At 47.3% G+C, this 25681-nt stretch overlaps 1 protein-coding gene across 1 annotated transcript in view; it reads right to left on the bottom strand.

Moving 5' to 3' along the window:
- LOC306918559 (tight junction protein 1-like) overlaps positions 1-25681 on the bottom strand; it is a gene marked incomplete at its 5' end in the record, with an annotated part of 162586 nt that overhangs the window by 18892 nt on the left and 118013 nt on the right. The window contains 8 exons of the mRNA XM_079531456.1: positions 5967-6200; positions 6601-6710; positions 6964-7326; positions 7921-8325; positions 10155-10232; positions 20090-20254; positions 24091-24227; positions 24452-24620. Of these exons, the coding sequence (XP_079387582.1) occupies positions 5967-6200; positions 6601-6710; positions 6964-7326; positions 7921-8325; positions 10155-10232; positions 20090-20254; positions 24091-24227; positions 24452-24620 (1661 nt within the window). The remainder of the gene's footprint in view (positions 1-5966; positions 6201-6600; positions 6711-6963; positions 7327-7920; positions 8326-10154; positions 10233-20089; positions 20255-24090; positions 24228-24451; positions 24621-25681) is intronic.

The following is a 25681-nucleotide window of genomic DNA, read 5'->3' as shown; positions in this document are numbered from 1 at the left end:
CATTAATACTCTACAGACAGGCCTCATCATTAATACTCTACAGACAGGCCTCTACAGACAGGCCTCATCAATAATACCACCAATACGCTCTACAGACAGGCCTCTACAGACAGGCCTCCTCATTAATACTCTACAGACAGGCCTCCTCATTAATACTCTACAGACAGGCCTCCTCATTAATACTCTACAGACAGGCCTCATCATTAATACTCTACAGACAGGCCTCATCATTAATACTCTACAGACAGGCCTCCTCATTAATACTCTACAGACAGGCCTCTACAGACAGGCCTCCTCATTAATACCACCTCTACAGACAGGCCTCCTCATTAATACTCTACAGACAGGCCTCTACAGACAGGCCTCATCATTAATACCACCTCTACAGACAGGCCTCCTCATTAATACTCTACAGACAGGCCTCTACAGACAGGCCTCATCATTAATACCACCTCTACAGACAGGCCTCCTCATTAATACTCTACAGACAGGCCTCTACAGACAGGCCTCATCATTAATACCACCTCTACAGACAGGCCTCTACAGACAGGCCTCTACAGACAGGCCTCCTCATTAATACTCTACAGACAGGCCTCTACAGACAGGCCTCTACAGACAGGCCTCCTCATTAATACTCTACAGACAGGCCTCCTCATTAATACTCTACAGACAGGCCTCCTCATTAATACTCTACAGACAGGCCTCATTATTAATACTCTACAGACAGGCCTCCTCATTAATACTCTACAGACAGGCCTCCTCATTAATACTCTACAGACAGGCCTCCTCATTAATACTCTACAGACAGGCCTCCTCATTAATACTCTACAGACAGGCCTCCTCATTAATACTCTACAGACAGGCCTCCTCATTAATACTCTACAGACAGGCCTCCTCATTAATACTCTACAGACAGGCCTCCTCATTAATACTCTACAGACAGGCCTCCTCATTAATACTCTACAGACAGGCCTCATCATTAATACTCTACAGACAGGCCTCCTCATTAATACTCTACAGACAGGCCTCCTCATTAATACTCTACAGACAGGCCTCCTCATTAATACTCTACAGACAGGCCTCCTCATTAATACTCTACAGACAGGCCTCCTCATTAATACTCTACAGACAGGCCTCCTCATTAATACTCTACAGACAGGCCTCCTCATTAATACTCTACAGACAGGCCTCCTCATTAATACTCTACAGACAGGCCTCCTCATTAATACTCTACAGACAGGCCTCCTCATTAATACTCTACAGACAGGCCTCTACAGACAGGCCTCCTCATTAATACTCTACAGACAGGCCTCATCATTAATACTCTACAGACAGGCCTCCTCATTAATACTCTACAGACAGGCCTCCTCATTAATACTCTACAGACAGGCCTCCTCATTAATACTCTACAGACAGGCCTCCTCATTAATACTCTACAGACAGGCCTCTACAGACAGGCCTCCTCATTAATACTCTACAGACAGGCCTCATCATTAATACCACCTCTACAGACAGGCCTCATCATTAATACTCTACAGACAGGCCTCCTCATTAATACTCTACAGACAGGCCTCCTCATTAATACTCTACAGACAGGCCTCCTCATTAATACTCTACAGACAGGCCTCCTCATTAATACTCTACAGACAGGCCTCCTCATTAATACTCTACAGACAGGCCTCATCATTAATACTCTACAGACAGGCCTCCTCATTAATACTCTACAGACAGGCCTCCTCATTAATACTCTACAGACAGGCCTCCTCATTAATACTCTACAGACAGGCCTCATCATTAATACTCTACAGACAGGCCTCCTCATTAATACTCTACAGACAGGCCTCCTCATTAATACTCTACAGACAGGCCTCATCATTAATACTCTACAGACAGGCCTCATCATTAATACTCTACAGACAGGCCTCCTCATTAATACTCTACAGACAGGCCTCCTCATTAATACTCTACAGACAGGCCTCCTCATTAATACTCTACAGACAGGCCTCCTCATTAATACTCTACAGACAGGCCTCATCATTAATACTCTACAGACAGGCCTCCTCATTAATACTCTACAGACAGGCCTCCTCATTAATACTCTACAGACAGGCCTCATCATTAATACTCTACAGACAGGCCTCCTCATTAATACTCTACAGACAGGCCTCCTCATTAATACTCTACAGACAGGCCTCCTCATTAATACTCTACAGACAGGCCTCATCATTAATACTCTACAGACAGGCCTCATCATTAATACTCTACAGACAGGCCTCCTCATTAATACTCTACAGACAGGCCTCCTCATTAATACTCTACAGACAGGCCTCATCATTAATACTCTACAGACAGGCCTCCTCATTAATACTCTACAGACAGGCCTCCTCATTAATACTCTACAGACAGGCCTCCTCATTAATACTCTACAGACAGGCCTCATCATTAATACTCTACAGACAGGCCTCATCATTAATACTCTACAGACAGGCCTCCTCATTAATACTCTACAGACAGGCCTCCTCATTAATACTCTACAGACAGGCCTCCTCATTAATACCACCTCTACAGACAGGCCTCCTCATTAATACTCTACAGACAGGCCTCCTCATTAATACTCTACAGACAGGCCTCCTCATTAATACTCTACAGACAGGCCTCATCATTAATACTCTACAGACAGGCCTCATCATTAATACTCTACAGACAGGCCTCCTCATTAATACTCTACAGACAGGCCTCATCATTAATACTCTACAGACAGGCCTCCTCATTAATACTCTCTACAGACAGGCCTCCTCATTAATACTCTACAGACAGGCCTCCTCATTAATACTCTACAGACAGGCCTCCTCATTAATACTCTACAGACAGGCCTCCTCATTAATACTCTACAGACAGGCCTCCTCATTAATACTCTACAGACAGGCCTCCTCATTAATACTCTACAGACAGGCCTCTACAGACAGGCCTCCTCATTAATACTCTACAGACAGGCCTCCTCATTAATACTCTACAGACAGGCCTCCTCATTAATACTCTACAGACAGGCCTCATCATTAATACTCTACAGACAGGCCTCCTCATTAATACTCTCTACAGACAGGCCTCCTCATTAATACTCTACAGACAGGCCTCCTCATTAATACTCTACAGACAGGCCTCCTCATTAATACTCTACAGACAGGCCTCCTCATTAATACTCTACAGACAGGCCTCATCATTAATACTCTACAGACAGGCCTCCTCATTAATACTCTCTACAGACAGGCCTCATCATTAATACTCTACAGACAGGCCTCCTCATTAATACTCTACAGACAGGCCTCCTCATTAATACTCTACAGACAGGCCTCCTCATTAATACTCTACAGACAGGCCTCATCATTAATACTCTACAGACAGGCCTCATCATTAATACTCTACAGACAGGCCTCCTCATTAATACTCTACAGACAGGCCTCCTCATTAATACTCTACAGACAGGCCTCCTCATTAATACTCTACAGACAGGCCTCCTCATTAATACTCTACAGACAGGCCTCCTCATTAATACCACCTCTACAGACAGGCCTCATCATTAATACTCTACAGACAGGCCTCCTCATTAATACCACCTCTACAGACAGGCCTCCTCATTAATACTCTACAGACAGGCCTCCTCATTAATACTCTACAGACAGGCCTCCTCATTAATACTCTACAGACAGGCCTCCTCATTAATACTCTACAGACAGGCCTCATCATCAACACCACCACACAGACACGCATCACCATAAATGATGAACCGCTTGAAGTCGTTGACGGCTTTGTGTATTTAGGAAGCCTGTTTAGGAAGGACAATGGTGCACAGAAAGACATCCAGCGCAGACTTGGTCAAGCACGCAGCACCTACACAAGACTCCATAACATCTGGAAATCCAACACCTACAGTCTCAAAACCAAGATCCGCTTATACAACACCCTGGTCAAGCCGGTGCTACTGTACGGGTCTGAGTGCTGGCGTATAACCAAGTGCGACATGAGCAAGGTCAGCTCCTTCCACAATGGCTGCCTGAGGAAGATCTGCCGTATATTCTGGCCCAACAAAATCTCCAACAAAGACCTGTACATAAAGACTGGCTGCCGAGACGTCACCACAGAAGTTAAGCACCGTCGCCTAAAATGGCCACGTTGGACACGTACTCCGAATGCCCCCAGAGCGGATCCCCAAAGTGGCCCTCAGATGGACACCCCCAGGGAAAATGAAACGAGGCCGACCTAAAATCACCTGGCGCAGAACGGTAGAGGCTGAACTGCTGGAGATGGGTCTCTCATGGGGCACGGTGCAACTGGTTGCCAAAGTCTGTGATAGGTGGAGGAACATTATAGATGCATTATGCCCCATTGGGGGCGAAGAGCATAAGTAAGTAAGTAAGTGAGTGCATAAAAGATCCAATCGTAATCCCTCCGATCTGCTTGGGGCCGCTCACAGCGCGATCGGGATCGGCCCGATCAACATCAAGAATGTTTGATATTTGCTCTGCCCCGCTCCGATTATCCTATAGTGGGTGGTGCTATCAGATTATCCTGTAGTGTGTGGTGCTATCAGATTATCCTGTAGTGTGTGGTGCTATCAGATTATCCTGTAGTGTGTGGTGCTATCAGATTATCCTGTAGTGTGTGGTGCTATCAGATTATCCTGTAGTGTGTGGTGCTATCAGATTATCCTGTAGTGTGTGGTGCTATCAGATTATCCTGTAGTGGGTGGTGCTATCAGATTATCCTGTAGTGGGTGGTGCTATCAGATTATCCTGTAGTGTGTGGTGCTATCAGATTATCCTATAGTGGGTGGTGCTATCAGATTATCCTATAGTGGGTGGTGCTATCAGATTATCCTGTAGTGTGTGGTGCTATCAGATGATCCTGTAGTGTGTGGTGCTATCAGATTATCCTGTAGTGTGTGGTGCTATCAGATGATCCTGTAGTGTGTGGTGCTATCAGATTATCCTGTAGTGTGTGGTGCTATCTGATTATCCTGTAGTGTGTGGTGCTATCAGATTATCCTGTAGTGGGTGGTGCTATCAGATTATCCTGTAGTGTGTGGTGCTATCAGATTATCCTGTAGTGTGTGGTGCTATCAGATTATCCTGTAGTGTGTGGTGCTATCAGATTATCCTGTAGTGTGTGGTGCTATCAGATTATCCTGTAGTGGGTGGTGCTATCAGATTATCCTGTAGTGTGTGGTGCTATCAGATTATCCTGTAGTGGGTGGTGCTATCAGATTATCCTGTAGTGTGTGGTGCTATCAGATGATCCTGTAGTGTGTGGTGCTATCAGATTATCCTGTAGTGTGTGGTGCTATCAGATTATCCTGTAGTGTGTGGTGCTATCAGATTATCCTGTAGTGGGTGGTGCTATCAGATTATCCTGTAGTGTGTGGTGCTATCAGATGATCCTGTAGTGTGTGGTGCTATCAGATTATCCTGTAGTGTGTGGTGCTATCAGATGATCCTGTAGTGTGTGGTGCTATCAGATTATCCTGTAGTGTGTGGTGCTATCAGATTATCCTGTAGTGGGTGGTGCTATCAGATTATCCTGTAGTGTGTGGTGCTATCAGATTATCCTGTAGTGTGTGGTGCTATCAGATTATCCTGTAGTGGGTGGTGCTATCAGATTATCCTATAGTGTGTGGTGCTATCAGATTATCCTATAGTGGGTGGTGCTATCAGATGATCCACTAGGTGGTGCTATCAGATTTCAGATTGAAAAAAATAGTGTAAGGCCACCTTGAGGCCACCTTTAGGGTCGGACAGAGTTCCAAGGGACAAATTTGTTCAATGCAAAATGCTGCGTTCAAGTTCAGGAGACTAAGGAAAACAAGCAATTCTCCTGAATGCTGCCTGCCTTCTGGTACGGCATGGAAAGGAAAGGACAGGCATTTGCATTTCTTCCGCGAGGGTGATGCTGCATTCGGGGTAAAGGCCTACCTGTTGTAACCGTAGGGCGTAGCTAAGCGGTTGATTGGCTGGCTGCCGACGGCCATCTTGCTGTCGAAGCTCCGCCTATCGAAGTAGGACAGCTGCTTCCTGTAGAGCTCCTCGTCCTCCACGTCGGGCTCGTAGTGGTTGGAGCGAAGACCCGGGTCCGGATCCTCTGGAGCGGATCTGGAGCCGGCTTTCTGAGGCTCCGGCACCGCCCTGCAGTGAGGGGCGGACGCACGTCTGGGAACGTTAGGACCATGACCTGGGTGTGTGTGTGTGTGTGTGTGTGTGTGTGTGTGTGTGTGTGTGTGTGTCTCTAGAACCTTCTGAGAACATTAGGACAGTGGTTCACAAAGAAGTGGGGTCCGGGGACCCCCAGGGGTCCTTGAGGGAGTTCCAGGGGGTCCCCAGATAAATGATAGTATGGAACCAAATCCTTATGGGTGTGTAACTGCACTGCGACGCGTTTTGACCTCTTGTAGATCGGTTATTTTTGCCACGACATAAATATGCATATGTAAATTATAGTCCTAGTTCTAGAGGCCCTCTGGCCCTCTCCGCCCTGGTCGTTGTAGTTGCATCTCTCTGCCACTAGGGGGAACACAGACACCAGTAGCTGGTTGTAGTTGCATGTATCTACCTGTAGGTGGCCTTGTCCTGCTCCAGGTTACTGAGGGAGTTGGCTTTAGAGACCGGAGCTGGTGGAGTTGGAGCTGTGACACCACCAGGGGGCGCTGTGGCGGGAGGAGGCTGTGAACACATCTTAATGTTAATACCACTGAACCACACCACCAGGGGGCGCTGTGGCGGGAGGAGGCTGTGAACACATCTTAATGTTAATACCACTGAACCACACATCACAGTTACACACACAGTTATAATTTGTTATATAGGCTATAATATATTTCTTACCCTGGGACTATATTTATTTATAATATTATACTAACCCGTAAAGGCGTAGAGGACTATATATATTTATATATATGTATAATATATTTCTTACCCTGGGTGTCTCCGCCCCGTCCTTGGCTCCGCGGTCCACAGACACAGACCTCTTGTTCTCAAACATCTTGACTCTGTTGAGCACCGACTGGGGCTTCATGGCAGGGTCGTCTTCGCCCAGACCCGGACCGCGACCCAGACCCAGGCCCGGCTCCGCCCCGGGCCCCCCGCCGGGCCCCCCACCGGGGCCCCCACCGGGCCCCCCACCGGGCCCCCCGGGGGAGGCCAGACCCTCCGAGGGTTTAGGAGAGAGAGCCGGAGGCTCCGAGGAGCTGTAGCCCCGCCCCCCGGTGGGAGGGGCCAGGCCGGGGTTGTAGGCGGGCCTCAGAGCAGCGGAGGGGGAGGAGTCTCCGGCGTAATACTGCTTGGAATGAGGTCAAAGGTCTTTATAGTTAACAAAAACTGTCGAGAAATACCATTATTTTAGTTAACAAAAACTAAAATAAAAAACCTTTTCGTTAACTGAAATAAATAAAAACTAGAATTAAATTAATGAATAAACGATGACTGTGTTTAAAAAAACTAAGTAACACATTATAGACAAAATGCCCTTAGTTTTAGTCCATGTGGTTTTGGTGGTTCATAAAGTGACTGAATACATTTTTAAATGCCGTCTTTTTTAAACGTTTTTTACTACACGATACTTACCAATTCAACCTGACAAATAACCCAATAACCCAATAACCCAATAACCCAATAACCCAATAATCCAATAACCCTAACCCAACGTATTTAACTAAACTAAAACTTACAAACACTAAAGATGTGCTATTTTTAACCCGTCCGTTTAAACTAATTAAACTAACTAAAACTACATAGCATTTTCAAAAATAAAAACTAATCTAAACTAGAAAATATGAATTAGGAATTAGGAAAATATATATATATAAATATTACAAAACGCAAACTAAAGTTAAATGAAAACTCTCTCTGGGGGGGGGGGGGGGGGGGTACTAACCTTGTTGGGGTCCGGCGAGCGTGGCGAGCTGGCGAGGAATCCGCCGTGCGTTTCATTGGCGTCGTAGGGCGAGCGGAGGCCCCCCCCTCCACCCCCGCCCCCCGTGGGCAGCGGGGGCGGCGGCTCGTCGTAGCGGATCGGCGGCGGTTTGCCGAGGCGCGGCGGCCTGCCGTCGTAAGCCCCGCCCCCCTGGGGGGGAAGGGTGGGGCTGTAGTCCCGGCCCGGCCCGTCCTCATAGGGCGAGCGTGGTGGGTAAGTCCCGCCCCCCTCGTAGGGAGACCACTGCTCGTTGTAGAGCGGCCTATCAGAACACTGCTCGTTGTACAGCGGCCTATCGTAGTGCAGCTGCGAAGGCTTGGCTCCGCCTCCTCCATCGTAGCCGTACGGCGGGTATGGCTGCTTGTCCTGGACGATAATAAGAACAATAACATTAACAATAATAACAATAACAAATATAGCTGCAAGCAGCGATAAGGCGGGACCAAGAAAGAAGACAATACGCAATAAGCACAATATGCACAAATAAGACTGACGAGCTGAGTTGTCAGTACCCGGATTTGAACACAACCTTGTGGTCTGAAGGCAAGAGCTCTACTGACTGAGCTACACGGAGATAATAAGTTACTACATTTTAAACAGTAACATCATTCAGTGTTTTGGTAACAAGTATGTGTGTCCTCATTTTGGGCATGTCATTATCCATTTCTACAGTGTGTTCATGTTTTCACGTACAAACTTCTCTTCAACCGGGATTTCAGATAATGGTCCATAGATTGTGTGTAGAACGTTTCACGCAAATTGCTCAAGGCAGAAAATCATTTTTCAAACTGCTCAAAATGGCGGAAAATCTGAGGGCGGAGCTTACTCGTCAAAGTGACATGTGTTCCCCATGAGTCAAGGAACATGTGAAAACAAGTGCCATGAATTTTCGCCAAACAAAGCATGAGTTGGAGTAAGACTGCTTTCAGTGCTATTTGGCATGACCCTCTACTATACTGTAAAGTGACAAAAGCATATGACGCTGCATGTATGTATTAGAGGCAGAAGAAGAATTTTCACAAACCAGCAATTTTCATTTGCTCATAAAAACTTCATTTTTTCACTTTAAAAAAATGTACTGCAATTATTTTGTACGTATAGGTCCAAAGTTCAAATATAGACGTATTTGTGCATTTTGATCAAAGATTCTGGGAGGAGATACATTTTAACTGTTTTTCCATATAATTCAAAATGGTGGGTGATCTAAAGGGCAAAGGTCAAAAGTCAGAACACGAAAGTTGTTCGGCATGAGGAGACACATATGTGTATCAAAGTGTCATTGCCAACGGTCAAACGGTTCATGAGTTATGCGCATTCAAAGTTTGCATTTTCAATTGAGTGCTATAGCGCCACCCTTTGGCCAATGGTCATAGGCTTCGCATAGTCACCGTTTGACATGGCCCTCTACCAGATTCCCGCGTTTCGCAAAAAACGACTGCACGGTTCAGCCAGAACTGCTATTTTTTGCGGAAGAAGAAGAAGAAGAAGAAGAAGAAGAAGAAGAAGAAGAAGAAGAAGAAGAAGAAGAAGAAGAAGAAGAAGAAGAAGAAGAAGAAGAAGAAGAAGAAGAAAATAAAACACAAAAACAATAAGTGACCAAAGTCACTTTGTGACTTCTTGGTCCCTTAATAATCACCTGGAAGCTGCTGTAGGAGGATAATAATAATAATAATAATCACCTGGAAGCTGCTGTAGGAGGATAATAATAATAATAATCACCTGGAAGCTGCTGTAGGATAATAATAATAATCACCTGGAAGCTGCTGTAGGAGGATAATAATAATAATCACCTGGAAGCTGCTGTAGGAGGATAATAATAATAATAATCACCTGGAAGCTGCTGTAGGATAATAATAATAATAATAATCACCTGGAAGCTGCTGTAGGATAATAATAATAATAATAATCACCTGGAAGCTGCTGTAGGAGGATAATAATAATAATAATAATAATCACCTGGAAGCTGCTGTAGGAGGATAATAATAATAATAATCACCTGGAAGCTGCTGTAGGAGGATAATAATAATAATAATAATAATCACCTGGAAGCTGCTGTAGGAGGATAATAATAATAATAATAATCACCTGGAAGCTGCTGTAGGAGGATAATAATAATAATAATAATAATAATCACCTGGAAGCTGCTGTAGGAGGATAATAATAATAATAATAATAATAATAATAATAATAATCACCTGGAAGCTGCTGTAGGAGGACGAGGCCTTCAGGACATGGTTGACTCTCACCGGATCCTCCATGCTGTACTTGTACATCTGAGAACACACGTTTTCATTGGTTAGTTGATTGATTGATTGATTGATTGATTGATTGATTGATTGAATACTTTACAAATTATGGGCACTGTATTTTGCCCGTAAACCTCAAGTTTAGCAGCTTATACAGTAATATACGGTAATATACAGTTAATATACGGTAATATACAGTTAATATACGGTAATATACAGTAATATACAGGTGTGATGGTACAATTCGGGAGTTTACCGGAGTTTGTTGTAAAGTTTAACGTGAGTTTCCTGTAATATACACATCCGTATTCCATGCTTTTTGTGCAGTGTTATTAGTCAGAAATGAACAGTCAGACAGTCTAAAAGGATGAATGTAAACAGTACAGTACAGTACAGTACAGTACAGTACAGTACAGTACAGTACAGTACAGTACAGTACAGTACAGTACAGTACAGTACAGTACAGTACAGTCAGACACTCTAAATGGTCTAGGATAAAAGGATCACAGAAACAAGTCCTGGCGGTCTTGTTTCCATGTTGCTAGCATTAGGAGCCATGCAGAGCACCAATCAGGCAGGCAGCAAATGGGAGAGGGGCCCGGTGTCTGGGTGGGCAGGCAGGCAGCCAATGGGAGAGGGGGCCGGTGTCTGGGTGGGCAGGCAGGCAGCCAATGAGAGAGGGGGCCCGGTGTCTGGGTGGGCAGGCAGGCAGCAAATGGGAGAGGGGCCTGGTGTCTGGGTGGGCGGGCAGGCAGCCAATGAGAGAGGGGGCCCGGTGTCTGGGTGGGCAGGCAGGCAGCCAATGAGAGAGGGGGCCCGGTGTCTGGGTGGGCGGGCAGGCAGCCAATGGGAGGGCCCGGTGGCTGCGTGGGCAGGCCAAGCCCCGCCCACCGAGAGGAAACATTGAAGCCAAATGGACATGGTGGTGAAAGGAGGAAGTGCAGCTCTGCAGCGCCACTACATGGACATGGTGGTGAAAGGAGGTAGTGCAGCTCTGCAGCGCCACTACATGGACATGGTGGTGACAGTAGGTAGTGCAGCTCTGCAGCGCCACTACATGGACATGGTGGTGAAAGGAGGTAGTGCAGCTCTGCAGCAGCACTGGGCCAATCCAGAGCCATCTAATAGAAGAGTTAGGACATTGAGGGGGCAGAAACCGTGCGCTCGAGCGCTGTTCATGCAGCCTGAAACTGGGACAAGCTGGAGTTGATACATTGTTTTCAACAAGGGCGGCGCAAATAAGAGCTATTTTAAGAATGTGTGCAACATGACAGCTGTTTTAAAGTATTGTACAATAACAACTAAAGTCTCTTTAATGTTTATGTTGTACTATTAATAAAAAACAACCTAAAATAAAGGGATTTAAGATCATTAAAGCTGGGCTGTTGCCCTGATATGAGTCCAATGCATTTCTGCCTACTTCCGGTCCAGGACTTGTCCCAGTTGGATGTCCCCATTCTCAATAGAAGTCTATGTAGGAGAGCCGCCATTGGACTGAAGCCAATAGAAGTCTATGTAGGAGAGCCTCCATTGGACTGAAGCCAATAGAAGTCTATGTAGGAGAGCCTCCATTGGACTGAAGCCAATAGAAGTCTATGTAGGAGAGCCTCCATTGGACTGAAGCCAATAGAAGTCTATGTAGAAGAGCCGCCATTGGACTGAAGCCAATAGACGTCTATGTAGGAGAGCCTCCATTGGACTGAAGCCAATAGAAGTCTATGTAGGAGAGCCTCCATTGGACTGAAGCCAATAAAAGTCTATGTAGGAGAGCCTCCATTGGACTGAAGCCAATAGAAGTCTATGTAGGAGAGCCTCCATTGGACTGAAGCCAATAGAAGTCTATGTAGGAGAGCCGCCATTGGACTGAAGCCAATAGAAGTCTATGTAGGAGAGCCGCCATTGGACTGAAGCCAATAGAAGTCTATGTAGGAGAGCCGCCATTGGACTGAAGCCAATAGAGCGTCGCAGTCCCGCCCCCTACCATGGACCAGGAAATGAATCCCAATGCATTTTTTCCCATAGACATTTCAAAAAGTATTTATTTAAAGACGGTTACGCCGCGGACAAAGCCAACTCGAGTCGTGACAACTCATGACAACACAAACAATATTTTGGACCAAACAAATAATTACAAAGAAGAAAAACAACAAAAAAGTGTTGTAATCCAGAGCCATCTAATAGAAGAGTTAGGACATTGAGGGGGCAGAAACCGAGCGCTCGAGCGCTGTTCATGCAGCCTGAGAATCATTTCCTGGTCCATGGTAGGGGGCGGGACTGCGACGCTCTATAGAAGTCTATGTAGAAGAGCCTCCATTGGACTGAAGCCAATAGAAGTCTATGTAGAAGAGCCTCCATTGGACTGAAGCCAATAGAAGTCTATGTAGGAGAGACCTCCATTGGACTGAAGCCAATAGAAGTCTATGTAGAAGAGCCTCCATTGGACTGAAGCCAATAGAAGTCTATGTAGGAGAGCCTCCATTGGACTGAAGCCAATAGAAGTCTATGTAGGAGAGCCGCCATTGGACTGAAGCCAATAGAAGTCTATGTAGGAGAGCCTCCATTGGACTGAAGCCAATAGAAGTCTATGTAGGAGAGCCTCCATTGGACTGAAGCCAATAGAAGTCTATGTAGGAGAGCCTCCATTGGACTGAAGCCAATAGAAGTCTATGTAGGAGAGCCTCCATTGGACTGAAGCCAATAGAAGTCTATGTAGGAGAGCCTCCATTGGACTGAAGCCAATAGAAGTCTATGTAGGAGAGCCTCCATTGGACTGAAGCCAATAGAAGTCTATGTAGGAGAGCCTCCATTGGACTGAAGCCAGTAGAAGTCTATGTAGGAGAGCCTCCATTGGACTGAAGCCAATAGAAGTCTATGTAGGAGAGCCTCCATTGGACTGAAGCCAATAGAAGTCTATGTAGGAGAGCCTCCATTGGACTGAAGCCAATAGAAGTCTATGTAGGAGAGCCTCCATTGGACTGAAGCCAATAGAAGTCTATGTAGGAGAGCCTCCATTGGACTGAAGCCAATAGAAGTCTATGTAGGAGAGCCTCCATTGGACTGAAGCCAATAGAAGTCTATGTAGGAGAGCCTCCATTGGACTGAAGCCAATAGAAGTCTATGTAGGAGAGCCTCCATTGGACTGAAGCCAATAGAAGTCTATGTAGGAGAGCCTCCATTGGACTGAAGCCAATAGAAGTCTATGTAGGAGAGCCTCCATTGGACTGAAGCCAATAGAAGTCTATGTAGGAGAGCCTCCATTGGACTGAAGCCAATAGAAGTCTATGTAGGAGAGCCTCCATTGGACTGAAGCCAATAGAAGTCTATGTAGGAGAGCCTCCATTGGACTGAAGCCAATAGAAGTCTATGTAGGAGAGCCTCCATTGGACTGAAGCCAATAGAAGTCTATGTAGGAGAGCCTCCATTGGACTGAAGCCAATAGAAGTCTATGTAGAAGAGCCTCCATTGGACTGAAGCCAATAGAAGTCTATGTAGGAGAGCCTCCATTGGACTGAAGCCAATAGAAGTCTATGTAGGAGAGCCTCCATTGGACTGAAGCCAATAGAAGTCTATGTAGGAGAGCCTCCATTGGACTGAAGCCAATAGAAGTCTATGTAGGAGAGCCTCCATTGGACTGAAGCCAATAGAAGTCTATGTAGGAGAGCCTCCATTGGACTGAAGCCAATAGAAGTCTATGTAGGAGAGCCTCCACTGGACTGAAGCCAATAGAAGTCTATGTAGGAGAGCCTCCATTGGACTGAAGCCAATAGAAGTCTATGTAGGAGAGCCTCCATTGGACTGAAGCCAATAGAAGTCTATGTAGGAGAGCCTCCATTGGACTGAAGCCAATAGAAGTCTATGTAGGAGAGCCTCCATTGGACTGAAGCCAATAGAAGTCTATGTAGGAGAGCCTCCATTGGACTGAAGCCAATAGAAGTCTATGTAGGAGAGCCTCCATTGGAGGAGGGAGATGGGGGAGGAGCCTCCATTGGACTGAAGCCCAATGAAGTGAACACTGTTCACGAAGGCTCAGTCGAATTGAATGCAATTGACCTATAGGCTCCCCAAACTGCGATGGTCCAATCACAGCTAAGCATAACATGCGGGTCAGACAAACCTCTCCACCAATAGTTTTCCTATATGTTAAAACATTGTTTTAAAAAAAAGAAATGTCACGCACATATTTTTCCAGTGCATACGGCAGGCCTTGTTGACGGATTTGGAATGAATGAGCCCGGCTGGAAAGTGTCTAAGTGGGCGTGTCTAAGTGAGAGAGGGCGGGGCTTAGCTAAAAGGTGAATTCTATGGCGTAAATACAGCCCCAAAGGGGCGGAGCCAACCACTTTTTCCGAAACCCGGAAGAAGGCGTGAAAACACCTCATGTGCTGCTGTGAGTAACTCACTGCTCTCTACTGCCCCCTATCTGTAGGGTGAGTAACTCACTGCTCTCTACTGCCCCCTATCTGTAGGGTGAGTAACTCACTGCTCTCTACTGCCCCCTATCTGTAGGGTGAGTAACTCACTGCTCTCTACTGCCCCCTATCTGTAGGGTGAGTAACTCACTACTCTCTACTGCCCCCTATCTGTAGAGTGAGTAACTCACTGCTCTCTACTGCCCCCTATCTGTAGGGTGAGTAACTCACTACTCTCTACTGCCCCCTATCTGTAGAGTGAGTAACTCACTGCTCTCTACTGCCCCCTATCTGTAGGGTGAGTAACTCACTGCTCTCTACTGCCCCCTATCTGTAGGGTGAGTAACTCACTACTCTCTACTGCCCCCTATCTGTAGGGTGAGTAACTCACTGCTCTCTACTGCCCCCTATCTGTAGGGTGAGTAACTCACTACTCTCTACTGCCCCCTATCTGTAGGGTGAGTAACTCACTGCTCTCTACTGCCCCCTATCTGTAGAGTGAGTAACTCACTACTCTCTACTGCCCCCTATCTGTAGGGTGAGTAACTCACTGCTCTCTACTGCCCCCTATCTGTAGAGTGAGTAACTCACTGCTCTCTACTGCCCCCTATCTGTAGGGTGAGTAACTCACTGCTCTCTACTGCCCCCTATCTGTAGGGTGAGTAACTCACTGCTCTCTACTGCCCCCTATCTGTAGGGTGAGTAACTCACTGCTCTCTACTGCCCCCTATCTGTAGGGTGAGTAACTCACTACTCTCTACTGCCCCCTATCTGTAGGGTGAGTAACTCACTACTCTCTACTGCCCCCTATCTGTAGAGTGAGTAACTCACTGCTCTCTACTGCCCCCTATCTGTAGAGTGAGTAACTCACTACTCTCTACTGCCCCCTATCTGTAGGGTGAGTAACTCACTGCTCTCTACTGCCCCCTATCTGTAGAGTGAGTAACTCACTGCTCTCTACTGCCCCCTATCTGTAGGGTGAGTAACTCACTACTCTCTACTGCCCCCTATCTGTAGAGTGAGTAACTCACTGCTCTCTACTGCCCCCTATCTGTAGGGTGAGTAACTCTCTACTGCCCCCTATCTGTAGAGTGAGTAACTCACTGCTCTCTACTGCCCCCTATCTGTAGGGTGAGTAACTCACTGCTCTCTACTGCCCCCTATCTGTAGAGTGAGTAACTCACTACTCTCTACTGCCCCCTATCTGTAGAGTGAGTAACTCACTGCTCTCTACTGCCCCCTATCTGTAGGGTGAGTAACTCACTGCTCTCTACTGCCCCCTATCTGTAGAGTGAGTAACTCACTACTCTCTACTGCCCCCTATTTGTAGGGTGAGTAACTCTCTACTGCCCCCTATCTGTAGGGTGAGTAACTCACTGCTCTCTACTGCCCCCTATCTGTAGGGTGAGTAACTCACTGCTCTCTACTGCCCCCTATCTGTAGGGTGAGTAACTCACTACTCTCTACTGCCCCCTATCTGTAGAGTGAGTAACTCACTGCTCTCTACTGCCCCCTATCTGTAGAGTGAGTAACTCACTGCTCTCTACTGCCCCCTATCTGTAGGGTGAGTAACTCACTGCTCTCTACTGCCCCCTATCTGTAGAGTGAGTAACTCACTGCTCTCTACTGCCCCCTATCTGTAGGGTGAGTAACTCACTACTGCCCCCTATCTGTAGGGTGAGTAACTCACTGCTCTCTACTGCCCCCTATCTGTAGGGTGAGTAACTCACTGCTCTCTACTGCCCCCTATCTGTAGGGTGAGTAACTCACTGCTCTCTACTGCCCCCTATCTGTAGGGTGAGTAACTAACTGCTCTCTACTGCCCCCTATCTGTAGAGTGAGTAACTCACTGCTCTCTACTGCCCCCTATCTGTAGAGTGAGTAACTCACTGCTCTCTACTGCCCCCTATCTGTAAGGTGAGTAACTCACTACTCTCTACTGCCCCCTATCTGTAGGGTGAGTAACTCACTGCTCTCTACTGCCCCCTATCTGTAGGGTGAGTAACTCACTGCTCTCTACTGCCCCCTATCTGTAGGGTGAGAAACTCACTGCTCTCTACTGCCCCCTATCTGTAGGGTGAGTAACTCACTGCTCTCTACTGCCCCCTATCTGTAGAGTGAGTAACTCACTGCTCTCTACTGCCCCCTATCTGTAGGGTGAGTAACTCACTACTCTCTACTGCCCCCTATCTGTAGGGTGAGTAACTCACTACTCTCTACTGCCCCCTATCTGTAGGGTGAGTAACTCACTGCTCTCTACTGCCCCCTATCTGTAGGGTGAGTAACTCACTGCTCTCTACTGCCCCCTATCTGTAGGGTGAGTAACTCACTGCTCTCTACTGCCCCCTATCTGTAGGGTGAGTAACTCACTGCTCTCTACTGCCCCCTATCTGTAGAGTGAGTAACTCACTGCTCTCTACTGCCCCCTATCTGTAGGGTGAGTAACTCTCTACTGCCCCCTATCTGTAGGGTGAGTAACTCACTACTCTCTACTGCCCCCTATCTGTAGGGTGAGTAACTCTCTACTGCCCCCTATCTGTAGGGTGAGTAACTCACTACTCTCTACTGCCCCCTATCTGTAGGGTGAGTAACTCACTACTGCCCCCTATCTGTAGGGTGAGTAACTCACTACTGCCCCCTATCTGTAGGGTGAGTAACTCCATGCAAGTGGACGGGAGTCTCTATTATTCATAGTCATAACTCTATGGCAGTGGTTCCCAAAGTGGGGTCCGGGGACCCCCAGGGGTCCTTGAGGGAGTTCCAGGGGGTCCCCAGCTAAATGATAGTTAGGAACCAAATGGACCCTTATGGTACTGTAACTCTGAGAGTGTAACACATAGAACCAAATGGACCCTTACAGGTCTGTAACTCTGAGAGTGTACAAATGGAACCAAATGGACCCTTATGGGTCTGTAACTCTGAGAGTGTACAAATGGAACCAAATGGACCGTTTTGGGTCTGTAACTCTGAGAGTGTACAAATGGAACCAAATGGACCCTTATGGGTCTGTAACTCTGAGAGTGTACAAATGGAACCAAATGGACCCTTATGGGTCTGTAACTCTGAGAGTGTACAAATGGAACCAAATGGACCCTTATGGGTCTGTAACTCTGAGAGTGTAACACATAGAACCAAATGCAAATGGACCCTTATGGGTCTGTAACTCTGAGAGTGTACAAATGGAACCAAATGGACCCTTATGGGTCTGTAACTCTGAGAGTGTACAAATGGAACCAAATGGACCCTTATGGGTCTGTAACTCTGAGAGTGTACAAATGGAACCAAATGGACCGTTTTGGGTCTGTAACTCTGAGAGTGTACAAATGGAACCAAATGGACCCTTATGGGTCTGTAACTCTGAGAGTGTACAAATGGAACCAAATGGACCCTTATGGGTCTGTAACTCTGAGAGTGTACAAATGGAACCAAATGGACCTGTTATTTGTACACTCTCAAAGTTAAACTAACAGTGATTTTACAATATAAATTGGGGGTCCCAGAGATAGAAATGCCATTCAATGGGGGTCCGTAGTCTAATGCATGTCAAACTGGGGGTCGTTGAAATTAAACATGTTGAGAATCATTACTAGAGCTGTAAAAATATTCTCTTAACACTAGGATGTCTGAAAAAAATGCACTACTAATATGACGGCTAACGGTCAGGCTGACCGGTGTTTTTCGTGCTATTTGATTGGCCATTGTCTCCCCCACTGTCTAATGATCTTCACACCTCTCTCTGCACCCGTTGACGGCTTGCCATTGTCTTCTAAATGTTACATTCCAACGAATTCAAGGCAGCAGTTTCAACTAGACAGGACAACTCAAAGTTATTTTTTATTTCAGTTTACCAAACTATAATTATAGTGACGGTGTGAGCGCTTTATTGAATACCCTTGCGCAGCAAACACTGTCCGACTTTGTATTGAGCCAATACAATAGGCTACCACACGTTATTGCCAGAGCCAGGCACATTGCTCAGACGAAATACGACATTAGTTATATATTGTAATTTTATATAGAGGGGGAAACATCGATGTAATTAATATATATTTGATTGATTGTGCCAAAAAAAGGAAAGAGCTGTGCGTGCGTGCGTGCAAATCAGAAAAGTTTAGGCTACAGACAAAGGAGTTGGGAGTTTGGGAGCGGCTAGCCTTCTAATGCTGCGCACATGTTAGCCTATATATATTTTAAAAATACCCAGCATAATTTTTGGGAAGGCTAAGCCTGGCCTAGCCTTACATACCCGCCGCCTATGATCGATGTCATTTATATATATTTGATTTATTGTGCCAGCAGAAAGGTCCGTAGCAGCAGCACGGTTTATATATACACCATAGGATAGATCAAGTCATGTGACGCATCACCGCCACAAATAGTGCTACAGCGTTATCTAAAATGCACTTCCGCATACCTCACCGTCAGTTACTTGGATATTTTCTCCCTCTCCACGAGAGAGGGAGAGAGAGAGAGGGAGAGAGAAAAAAAGAGAGCCGTGATGCGTGGAAATCAGTTCCACTGGTCGCGTGCAGAAAAGTTTACAGACGAAGGACGGACAGAACTGTTCTTCTTACTGACAAAACATTTAGAAGTTCGGGACGTCTATCGGGTGGACTGATTTCAAACACTGTCATTTTTATTTGGCATCGCGCTGATTCGCGCATCGGCGAACATTCTCGCTCCAAGGAAATGTCGGTCGGGTCAAACAGACCATGCTATAAACTTTATTATTCCAGGATAATTGATTCATTTTTATCATCGCCACCTTACATAATTATGCTATAAAGATGGCGTGTATAGTCAACATGTATTTATATCTATTGAGCTATGCGCTTGGTGGAAACAATACCACACACCATATTTCTTTTTCCGTTTCGAGAAATAAAGTCAGACATCGTTATTTCTGCAAACCGCATATAACAAATATAACATCTAAAACATTTCGTTTATGTAAGTTTGTAATGTAAGTTTGCCTACATGTGGAAGGCTAGTTGGAATGCAAATGACACATTAGCTTGAACAATGCCCGTCTCCAGCCGGGAGGGAGGTGTGAAAAGCACTGCTTGTGGGGGAGAAAGGGTGAGGGCTCTAAGAGCGGTCCCACGGACCGAAAAAGAGCAGACATTTTAGTAGAATTATGTCTAAAATCATATTTCCAAAACGTTTCAGATGAAAAAAAAAACAGAGATGGTTTGAATCGAACATTTAGAAAAAGTCATGCAAGGGGAACTTTCTCAGGACTTCATGGGCAAAGAAAATCCACTTCAAAATTTCAAAATCGGTCAGCCTGACCGCTCCGACGCGCTAGTGTTAAGGGGGAGGGGGCGGGGGGGTCCATGGCATATCTCTTCTAATGGGGGGGTCCGCGGGCAAATAAATGTGGATTTAGGGGGTCCTTGAGGAACCACTGCTCTTATTGGGGCGGGCAGGCAGGCAGCTAGCAGGGTGGGCGGAGCTAGCAGGGTGGGCGGGTACCTTTGGTTCATGTGGGTGGGGCTGGGTTAGCTCGGGGGCGGGGCTAAGTGAGTCGCTCTGAGGAGGAGGAAGAAGAGGAGGAGGAGGAGGAGGGGCCGCGGTGGCTGGGGGGGGCGGCGGCTCCTCGCTGGGGGGCGTGGCCGGAGGCGTGGCCGCCTCATCCTGCTGTGAAGCATGGTTAAAGAAGACACTCAACTAACCGGGGTTACATCCGTAACCTACAGATAATAAGACACTCAACTAACCGGGGTTACATCCGTAACCTACAGTTAATAAGACACTCAACTAACCGGGGTTACATCCGTAACCTACAGTTAATAAGACACTCAACTAACCGGGGTTACATCCGTAACCTATATATTTTGTTTTTTGATATGAAAGAGATTGGCATTCTTATGAGTCAGATTTGATGTTTATGCAATAGAAGATCATTCTATTTGGACTGTAGTGGTTAGTCTTGCGTAGCCAGACAACTATTCCCCAATCTCCTGAATGTTATATAGAGTCTGGAACTACACCTCCTGAATGTTATATAGAGTCTGGAACTACACCTCCTGAATGCTATATATAGAGTCTGGAACTACACCTCCAGAATGTTATATAGAGTCTGGAACTACACCTCCTGAATGTTATATAGAGTCTGGAACTACACCTCCTGAATGCTATATAGAGTCTGGAACTACACCTCCTGAATGCTATATAGAGTCTGGAACTACACCTCCTGAATGTTATATAGAGTCTAGAACTACACCTCCTGAATGCTATATAGAGCCTGGAACTACACCTCCTGAATGTTATATAGAGTCTGGAACTACACCTCCTGAATGCTATATAGAGCCTGGAACTACACCTCCTGAATGCTATATAGAGTCTGGAACTACACCTCCTGAATGCTATATATAGAGTCTGGAACTACACCTCCTGAATGTTATATAGAGTCTGGAACTACACCTCCTGAATGTTATATAGAGTCTGGAACTACACCTCCTGAATGCTATATAGAGCCTGGAACTACACCGCCTGAAATCCGAGTAAGGAAGCTGCCATTTCCATCACAAAAAAAATATATAACAAAATATCTTACATATATATTTTTTAATATACATTTCTGTTAAGCGGCAAAAGCTATATATGCTTAGATTATTTATATTTATATTATTGTTTGCTCATGATAGCTCTTCCGTTGCTCCAGACTGTATGACGGAAGCATTTATATTTTACTCATGATCAGAGCTTCCGTTGCTCCAGACTGTATGACGGAAGCATTTATATTTTACTCGTGATCAGAGCTTCCGTTGCTCCAGACTGTATGACGGAAGCATTTATATTTTACTCGTGATCAGAGCTTCCGTTGCTCCAGACTGTATGATGGAAGCATTTATATTTTACTCGTGATCAGAGCTTCCGTTGCTCCAGACTGTATGACGGAACATTGCAGGAGGCAACAGTCTGGCCACTATTTGTTAAAAGGATTTCTAATAAGAAAAATATGCCTTAAAACATTATACTTGCCCTCTAAAACTAAAATAAAAAAATAAAAACACACAATATTGTATTTTTTTCATAAATAGAGAATCTTTCACTCAATAGGAGCTGCTCCTATGGAATGCATGGAATGCATAATATGCTAATAAAAAGCAACTTTATGCTTCCTAAGCATCAAAGCAATATTTTAAATACTTTTTATTAGCACGTGCATTCCATATATTCCATAGAACACACATAGACATATGACATCATCAACTTGCGACATGAGCAGTCCTTATTGAGTGAATGATTATTTTTATGAAAAAAATACAATATTTAAAGTGTTTTTAATTTTTAATTTTAGTTTAGTTTAGGGCAAGTATAAAGTTGTATGGCATATTTGTCATATTAACCAGGGTTCCTTTTAATTAATATAACAAATCAGACCAATATCTAAGTCAAATGATGCAAAAAAAAACATTGACTAATAATCAACTAAGATATTGGTAGTCGACTAAGACGCCCTCGACCGATTAGTGGACAATTGGACTAATGGCGGTCAGGTTCAGGTTAGTCTACAAGGTACTAATGTCGGTCAGGCCTACATTCAACACATCTTAGCTTCTCTCCATCAAAGGTCAGGTCAGACCAAACATTTTGACATGAGAAGAACAGTTTTTATTTATTTTATTTTAACACTGCAGTTAAAGGCCTAGATTAGAATCTGGTTACCAACTCTCCATCAATTAGCTGCATGCACGGGGACCACCTGGACCCCCTCAAGGACCCCTGGTGGTCCCTGGACCACCTGGACCCCCCTCAAGGACCCCTGGTGGTCCCTGGACCACCTGGACCCCCCTCAAGGACCACTGATGGTCCCCGAACCACCTGGAACCCCCTCAAGGACCACTGGTGGTCCCCGGACCACCTGGACCCCCCTCAAGGACCACTGGTGGTCCCCGAACCACCTGGAACCCCCTCAAGGACCACTGGTGGTCCCCGAACCACCTGGAACCCCCTCAAGGACCACTGGTGGTCCCCGAACCACCTGGACCCCCCTCAAGGACCACTGGTGGTCCCTGGACCACCTGGAACCCCCTCAAGGACCACTGGTGGTCCCCGAACCACCTGGACCCCCCTCAAGGACCACTGGTGGTCCCCGAACCACCTGGACCCCCCTCAAGGACCACTGGTGGTCCCCGAACCACCTGGAACCCCCTCACCACTGGTGGTCCCCGAACCACCTGGACCCCCCTCAAGGACCGCTGGTGGTCCCTGGACCACCTGGACCCCCCTCAAGGGCCGCTGGTGGTCCCCGGACCACCTGGACCCCCCTCAAGGACCACTGGTGGTCCCTGGACCACCTGGAACCCCCTCAGGGACCGCTGGTGGTCCCCGGACCCCCTGGAACCCCCTCAAGGACCGCTGGTGGTCCCCGGACCACCTGGAACCCCCTCAAGGACCACTGGTGGTCCCCGAACCACCTGGACCCCCCTCAAGGACCACTGGTGGTCCCTGGACCACCTGGAACCCCCTCAGGGACCGCTGGTGGTCCCCGGACCACCTGGACCCCCCTCAAGGACCACTGGTGGTCCCCGGACTACCTGGGACCCCCTCAAGGACCACTGGTGGTCCCCGAACCATCTGGACCCCCTCAAGGACCACTGGTGGTCCCCGAACCACCTGGACCCCCCTCAAGGACCACTGGTGGTCCCTGGACCACCTGGAACCCCCTCAGGGACCGCTGGTGGTCCCCGGACCACCTGGAACCTCCTCAAGGACCCCTGGTGGTCCCCAGACCACTGGAACCCCCTCAAGGACCGCTGGTGGTCCCCGGACCACCTGGAACCCCCTCAAGGACCGCTGGTGGTCCCCGGACCACCTGGAACCCCCTCAAGGACCACTGGTGGTCCCCGGACCACCTGAACCCCCCTCAAGGACCACTGGTGGTCCCTGGACCACCTGGAACCCCCTCAAGGACCGCTGGTGGTCCCTGGACCACCTGGAACCCCCTCAGGGACCGCTGGTGGTCCCTGGACCACCTGGAACCCTGGACCCCCCTCAAGGACCACTGGTGGTCCCCGGACTACCTGGGACCCCCTCAAGGACCACTGGTGGTCCCCGAACCACCTGGACCCCCCTCAAGGACCACTGGTGGTCCCCGAACCACCTGGACCCCCCTCAAGGACCACTGGTGGTCCCTGGACCACCTGGACCCCCCTCAAGGACCACTGGTGGTCCCCGGACCACCTGGAACCCCCTCAAGGACCGCTGGTGGTCCCCGGACCACCTGGAACCTCCTCAAGGACCACTGGTGGTCCCCGAACCACCTGGACCCCCCTCAAGGACCACTGGTGGTCCCTGGACCACCTGGAACCCCCTCAGGGACCGCTGGTGGTCCCCGGACCACCTGGAACCCCCTCAAGGACCCCTGGTGGTCCCCGGACCACCTGGAACGTCCTCAAGGACACCTGGTGGTACCCGGACCACTGGTTGAGAACCACTGCATTAGAAACATCAGACAGACAGTTTACCTGCTGTGGGGCGGCGGCCATCTTGAAGCCTGCGGGGTCGACGATGCGATTGGCCGGTTGGTCTGCGTTCTGCGGCGGGGGGTGGTACCCGGGGTGGTACCCGGACCCCGAGCCGTCCTGGATGCCCGGGTGTAGCGCTGCACCACACGGACAAAATATCATACCTCTGTATTTATGTCAAATATTGTCATAATCCATACGATATACGATATTACCGGTAAAAGTGTTGCAACATTGAAAACTAAACATTATTATTTTTTACAAGTCAATATCACCTAACTAGCATGGATAGGATGTTGCTTGACGATATATTGATATATCGTCATACCGTTCCTTTTTTGCGATAACGATAAGATCTTACCAGGGTGGTATCCGGACCCAGAGCCGTCCTGGATGATGCCTGGCGGGTCGTCCCGGACCGGCTCGGATGAGCGTGTGATGGCGGGCTCCGTGGGAAGACCCCCCTCCCCGTCGTTCAGGGTCTCGTCCAGCTCCTGGTCCGTGTAAGCCCCGCCCTCCGTGTCCGTGTCCTGAAAAAACGTTGACCCCAAATTACAATACATGATCTTACTATATTATACCAGTAAGACGCCCTAAAGGGCGAGAAGCGACACCGCCCCCTACAGGGCGAGGAGGACACATCCGCCTGGTTGACGGCAGACTGCTGGGCGAGATCTAAGGGTGGCAGCGGGGGCAGTGTCTTGAGGGTACAGGGTTTGATGAGTGCCCAGGTAGGGCCCGGCCTTAAGTTTCGGGCCTGTTGAGAACTCTAGTTCAGCCGGCTGCCGGGCGCGGCTGCACTAATAACTTTGGGGCAGGCCTGTACTGTACTGTACTGTACTGTACTGTACTGTACTGTACTGTACTGTACTGTACTGTACTGTACTGTACTGCAGGGGTTCTCAACCCGTGGGTCGCGACCCCTCGGGGGGTCGCCAAATTATTTTAGGGGGTCCCCAAATTATTTTCCAAAAAAAAGAAAAAAAAGATTTTTATTTTTTTTATTTTTTCACGATATTTCAAAAATAGCAGACCTACAAGCTCGTAGCGCGCCACTCGGTGGCGCGCTATGAGCTTGTAGATCTGCTATTTTTCAATAGCTAAATTATAACAATGCTTAAAACACCAAAAGGGGTTCCCGCCCAAAATGGTTTAAGGTTATTGTAGCAGTCAATTTATATTGGGGGTCGGGAGGGGGCGGGGCGGGGGTCCCGAGACGTTGCCAAAGCATTTCCGGGGGTCCCCGGCCAAAAACGTTGAGAACCCCTGCTGTACTGTACTGTACTGTACTGTACTGTACTGTACTGTACTGTACTCACCGGTATTGTTTTTATCGGCTAAATATATTGACAATTTCATCAACAGATAGAAACTAGACTAAAATGTCAGGAAGGGACTAGTGGACCAGAGATCTAGCCTGGTATCCAGCCTGCTTCGCTACGTTCGGCGGATTTTTTTTTCTCTCTTCGCTTATCAGTCTGGAAAGCCTCCCATTGGGAGGTTTTGCAGAACTACACTAGAACTACATATGTTACGTAGTCAACGTCGTTGCTGATTGGATGTTGTTCCAACGAATGAGAGTAGCGTTAGG

The sequence above is a fragment of the Electrona antarctica genome (assembly GCF_951216825.1).
Source record: "Electrona antarctica genome assembly, contig: scaffold_96, whole genome shotgun sequence".
Lineage (NCBI taxonomy): Eukaryota > Metazoa > Chordata > Actinopteri > Myctophiformes > Myctophidae > Electrona > Electrona antarctica.
This window is presented reverse-complemented; position numbering and strand designations above follow the sequence as displayed.